The sequence below is a fragment of the Glycine soja genome, chromosome 6, assembly GCF_004193775.1.
Source record: "Glycine soja cultivar W05 chromosome 6, ASM419377v2, whole genome shotgun sequence".
Classification (NCBI taxonomy): Eukaryota; Viridiplantae; Streptophyta; class Magnoliopsida; order Fabales; family Fabaceae; genus Glycine; species Glycine soja.
In genome coordinates, this window is record NC_041007.1 from 45794390 (window position 1) to 45800676 (window position 6287).

At 32.2% G+C, this 6287-nt stretch overlaps 1 protein-coding gene across 1 annotated transcript; it reads left to right on the plus strand.

The window, feature by feature from the left end:
* Nucleotides 1-4297, plus strand: LOC114417221 (protein ACCELERATED CELL DEATH 6-like). The gene is made up of 3 exons (XM_028382349.1): nt 1-923; nt 2266-2825; nt 3407-4297. The coding sequence occupies exons 1-3, from the start codon at nt 146-148 to the stop codon at nt 4070-4072; spliced, it is 2004 nt and encodes a 667-aa protein (XP_028238150.1). The 5' UTR covers nt 1-145; the 3' UTR covers nt 4073-4297.
* Nucleotides 4298-6287: the final 1990 nt, after the last annotated feature.

The following is a 6287-nucleotide window of genomic DNA, read 5'->3' on the forward strand; positions in this document are numbered from 1 at the left end:
TTGCAGGTTTACATCTGTTCAGATACATTACAACCTTAATCTTTCTGGGTTTAGTGTATTTGATTAAGGCCTTAATTAATCAATTAACTAGTTAGGACTCGAACTCGAGAACTCTAGTTAATTGATTAAGGTAATAGCTAAAATCATGAATCATGTGCGAATTCCTATCGACCCAGATGATGAAAGTTGGAAAGAGAGATGCAGCAAGAGGATGAAGGAATTGGAGAATAGACAATTCCCAAGTCAAAACGCAGCATCACAACCAGAACTAGTGCATAAGGAGCTTGTTGGGAAGAGAAAAGTTATGACATCTGAGTTGTATGAAGCTGTTGAAAAAGGAGACGTGGAAAACTTCGTGGACGCGTTGCAGAGAACATGTGATGAAAGGAGAACACCCTTGCATGCTATTTTCGATCAAGTTACCTGCGCAGGTGATTCATTGCTTCATGTGGCAGCAGATCATAAGGGGAGAGAAAGGATCGCGGAGTTGATTTGTGATCACTTTCCTGAGCTTCTTATTGGGAGAAACATAAGAGGAGATACTCCACTTCATGTTGCTGTGAGGTCCAAGAACTCTACTATAGTCAAGTTAATTCTCTCCCATTATGCTAGAAAGAAGACAAAGCATGATGGGATGAGAGATAGAGAGATAACAAGAGAAACAAATAAGTATGAGAACACTCCTTTGCATGAGGCTGTCTACAGTGGAGATGTTGGTGTGGTAAAAGAGATTTTATTTGCAGATAACGATGTGGTTCATTATTTGAACAAGTCAAAGCGATCACCACTGTATATGTCAGTGGTGAATGGGAAGAATGATGTGCAAATTCTGAATCTTCTATTGAAAATTCCATTTCCTGCGGATCTTCCAGAGTGCCTTGGAAACTCTCCACTTCATGCAGCCCTGTTAGAACGGAAGCCTGGTATGCAGCATTCTTTTACACCAGATTATTTGTTCGACATTAATGTCTATATTTAAGATTTATGGTTAAAATAAAATTTTAGGCTTTCATTTTAATTTTTAGTTTCAGTTTAGTATCTTAAGTTTTACAAAAACTATTTTGGTGACTTAAAGAGTTAAAGATTTCCAATTTGACCAAAATAGTTATTTCTTCAACTTTTTTACAACTTGTATTAATTTTGACTGAAATCACATTTTTTTGGTCATAATTTGACAAAACAAAAACAATTTGGTGGAACATATATATACTTTAAGGATTAAAATAAAAAAAAATTAAACTTAAAGGTCAAACTAAAACTAAAAATTAAAATAAGAGACAAAATTGTATTTTTACTTTTAATTAATATAACACTTATTTCAAACTATATTTATATTTATATTTTATTTTATGTATAAAAAAAATGAAACTGGTTTGTAAGCTTACGCTTTAGGCATCTCTTTTGTTAGAGTTTGTTAGTTGTCTTTATGTTTCTCAAAAAGTTTAAACAAGCAAGTTGATTGTATTATTCACAATTTGAGTGAGGTAAAACTGGCATAAATATAGGTCAGTCTAAATGTAGGTTTTTATGGCCTATTCTGTGTAAGTTTTGGTTGAATAGGTTTAACTGTGTGCATGCAAAGTTTTCTCTTAAAGAATAAAATTTGTTATTTTTTTGTTAATTTTACTATTTTTTTATCTTTTATTTCATTCCTATGTGTGTGTGTTTTTTTAATTAACTATATGATCCAACTTACTAATTTTCGGGTCAAGGAGATGAACATGGGACAACAATTTTATTATTTCATTACTTGGTCTAACACAATAGCGTGTTTGATTTCAGGTTTTAAATGTAATTTTTCATGTTTTAGATGCGACTTTTAGAAGCTTAGTTATATAGCTTCCACAAAATTGAGTAAGCCTAAATTAAAGAGGCTTGAGCTCATGTGCATAGTTGGACACTTAACCCTACTTGAAAGACCGTGAAAATTGCTAAAATAAGATAGAAATAGCTTAGTACAATAAAGTTTACGACAAAAATTATTTACATAAGTCAAGAAAACGTATAAAAAGATTATTATGAGCCTAAATATAAGTTTTAGAATAAACTCTCCAAAATACCACCGTAATTAAGAAAAATTAGGCATATTTATATCTTAAAAGGATACAATATATTATTATTAGAAAAAGTATTTTATAATAAATATAAGCTATTTAATATTTAAATATTAAATAATTAAAATTTTAAATAAAATATATTTAACGTTCTTTAATTTGTCCTTAGTCCCCTAATTTATTTATTTTTCTTTGTTTTGTTCAACTGTAGCTCTAATAAAAGAGATATTAGACAAAAGACCAGAGCTAATTTATTTAAGGGATGAGCATGGAGGTACTCCCCTTCATTACGCAGCTTACATTGGTTATCTTAAGGGATTTTGTATGCTGTTAGATAATACATTTAAGAAATCAGATCAAACTGTCTTGGAAGGGAACAAGAAGGGTCATCTTCCTATTCACCTTGCTTGCAAAAGGGGTCATGTTGAGCTGGTAAAATATTTCCTTCAACAGAAATTTGTTACAAATCTTTATGTTCTCCTTCTCCTGAATCAAAAGGGTCAGAATATTCTTCATGTTGCTGCAAAGAATGGGAGAAATAATGTGGTAGAATATATGTTGAAAAGTTTGAAGATTGATGAATCTATTATAAACCAGAAAGACAATGATGGAAACACTCCATTGCATTTGGCTTCAATAAATTTATTTCCTAAAGTTTTGTACTCTATTTCACAAGATAAGAGAACTAATGTGAAACTCCTGAATAACGACGACTTAACAGCTCAAGATATCGTTGGTCTGGCATTGAAAAATCAAATGACGATTCGAAAGGTATGGTCCATAATTAATATACCTAGAAGAAGTGCTATGGCTACATGTTGCATATAGTATAAAATGTTTCATGGGTTGAAGAAAAGATAATATAAAATTATATAAAATGACATAAAATAATATTAAATTCTATCATTTGCGATATGGATATGGATATCAATTGCTTTTTTTAGTTTCATCATGAATACATCTAAACAGTAGAATTATAATTTTGCATTATATATATATATATATATATATATATATATATATATATATATATATATATATATATATAATTCTCTGAACATCCAACCATAATCTGAAATAATTCAAAAATTAATCCAGTAATATAAAATTTCACTACATTCACGTGAGTAAAAATAATTTATTTAATGAAAAAATCTATATTTCATCTTTATCATATATAAAAAAAAAAATTAGATAAACTGTAATCAAATACTTTTAAGCCGGGTTAGTCTCTAACAGTGGATTGAAGGATATCCACAATCAAAATCACAACCTGAAATTCTACTTGATGATGCATAACATCAAATGTTAATTTCTACTTTCTTTTCTTAACTTTTCAAATTTCCATGTAGTTTCTAGCCAAACGAGTATTGCAACAAGCTAATGTCCCCTCGAAGGTAGACGACATGTTGCTTCCTCAACATCAAAAACCACCCAAAACAGATTTGAGCTTAAAAGATCTCATCAACACATTTTTAGTTGTGGCCACATTGATGGTCACTGTGACATTTGCAGCGGCTTTCACTGTGCCAGGAGGTGTATACGGTCCTGATGACCCAAACCCTAAAAATAGAGGGGTGGCAGTTTTGGCTGAGAAACCATTTTTCTGGGTATTCACCACTTTCAACATGACAGCTATGTATAGCTCTGTACTTGCATGTGGACTTATGTTGATGGCATTGATTTTTGATCATAAATTGGCAACACGAGCAACTATCCTTGCAATGGGTTGTTTGGTTCTTGCATTTTTATTCGTACCAGTGGCATTTATGGCTGCTGTACGTCTAGTTGTTGTTAACAACTCTGCACTTGCCCTTCTAATTACTGTCATTGGAGGTGTGTACACTTCCCTCATCTTGGTGGCTCTTTTAGGATTTTTCCCAGTTGGAATTCGCATTTTTCCATTTCGTCAACTTGGTAGGTTCATTCTTTGGATTCTAATTGCATTAATTGACTATGATAATAAGCCTGAAAATCCATCTTCTGATCAGAAAGCGAACAAGGACAAGGATGATTAGTTACACGTACAGGAGTATGTGAATTAGATGAGCTTGTGTAACAAGGATATGAAACTAATGAAACTATATCTAGCATTTATTATGTTGTGTTTTGGGGGAATAAATGTGAATGGGAATGGCAATTAAAATTTCATATTTGTTGTTGAGTAATTTTCCTTTATGTATGATGCAAATGAAACTTTGGGATTTGATTGACAAAAGAAATTAAGAAGTTCATTGAAATAATTGTCTTTCGGCTTGGGAAGTGTATTTAACAATTGTCTTTCAAATTCTAGTCATTCTTCGATAGGGTGTTAGTGGATTGGATCAAACTAAAAAAAAATCATTCAATTCAACTACTTAAATTTTCTTAAATAATCATGAAATCAATTTGGTTTAAAATTTAAATCCTACTTGATCTGATCCAATTTAAAACAACTTAAATTAGATTAATTTTGATGTTAATCTTACTTAGATTTTTTTTAAGAAAAAATATTAAATAAATGGTAAGTTAAATAATAAACATATTAAAAATAAATTAAAATATCAAACTAACAGAAAAGATGATAATTGATGAGGGGGAAGAATCTAAGACAATGATGAAGACAACCATGGAAGATGATTAATTCAATGCAAGCGAACCAATCTGTGCATTGGTTTCCTTCACGATAGACATGGTTGAAATTGAGAAGGCCATGGTCTTTCTTTGAATGATCAACTATGATCGATCGAAGTAACATAAGGGTGTCTAAGGGGTTGATCATGATTAATAAGATCCAAGATCACAAGTGAATTTGATTCACACTCAACAATTTGATCATGATTAATTGTTGTCCTTGAAGACTGCATCATTTGAGTTTTCCTAATATTCCAGGCATACAAGCTGAAAGAAAGAAGACTAGAAGGAAGTTGAAACCGAGTCCGAAGCCAAAGTTTGGAATCCATCACCTTGAAGTCTAGCTAGCCTATCTTCAAGATTGAGCACCCTCCAAACTTTTCTCCTCCACCGCACCACACCAGCGACAAGAAGCATCAAACAATAGAATGTGCTTTGTCTTTAAATAATCCTTAGAATGATTCACAAAAAAAAAAAAAAAAAAACCTTACAATGTGTTTAGTAGAGAACTTGTATCTGTTTAACTAGATACAAGTGAATAAAAAAATATATAAAAAGTAATTTTTAAATGATAATATAAATAATTAATATATTTAATTAAATTAATTATTTTTAATTGAAAAAGTCTTATTATTAAAAACGGATGGATGGAGTATAAAGGTATCGAGGATTCATATGTGTTGCCATTATTATTACCTTACAACCTTATATATCTTTCTGGGTTTAGTACATTTGATTAAGGTGTTAATCATTCAGCTTAAATCATGGATCCTGATCATTTGAAATTTCCTATCGAAGATGATGCAAGCTGGAAAGAGAGACGCAGCAAGAGGATGGAGGAACTGAAGAACACACAATTCTCAGGTCAAGATGCAGCTTTAGACCCTGGACTACTGCATAAGGAGCTTGTTGGAGAGAAAACTATTCTGATTTCTGAGTTGTATGAGGCTGTTGATGAAAAAGGAAATGTGGATAACTTTGTTGATGTGTTGAAGCAAGAATGCAGACAAAGGAAATTGAATTTGTCTGATATCTTTGAACAAGTCACTGAAACAGGAGATACATTGCTCATGTGGCAGCAGTTAAGGGGAGAGAAAAGATTGTAGAGTTGATTTCTTGTCACTTTCCTGAACTTCTTATAAAGAGAAATGTAAGAGGTGACACTCCACTTCATGTTGCTGTGAGGTCCAAGAACACTACTATGATCAACCTCATTCTTTCCCAATATGCATTAGTGAAGTCAACACATGATGATGTGATGAAAGATATAGAGATAACAAGAGAGAAAAATGAACTTGGGGACACTCCTTTGGATGAGGCTGTCCAAAGTGGAGATCTTAGTGTGGTTGAAGTCATTTTACAAAGAGATAAAGATATGGTCCATGAATTGAACATGTCTAGGTGTTCACCACTGTTTTTGGCAGCTGCTAGTGAGAATTGAAGGTGGAAATTCTGAATCTTCTGTTGCAAATTCCATTCCCTGCAGATCAGAAGCTTCCTCGGTTCTTTGGAAACTCTCCACTCCATGCAGATCCTGGTACTCCTTCTTCACTCCAAATTACTTGATTTTTTCCCTCACATTAATGATGTTTATGGTATGTTTTAACTAAGCACTTAGTT

Excerpts from the sequence above, each read along its gene's own strand:
- LOC114417221 (XM_028382349.1), top strand. The coding sequence starts at position 146 with ATGAATCATGTGCGAATTCCTATCGACCCAGATGATGAAAGTTGGAAA. Across the intron at positions 924-2,265 it reads CCTGTTAGAACGGAAGCCTG|CTCTAATAAAAGAGATATTA; the intron begins GTATGCAGCATT and ends GTTCAACTGTAG. Across the intron at positions 2,826-3,406 it reads ATCAAATGACGATTCGAAAG|TTTCTAGCCAAACGAGTATT; the intron begins GTATGGTCCATA and ends ATTTCCATGTAG.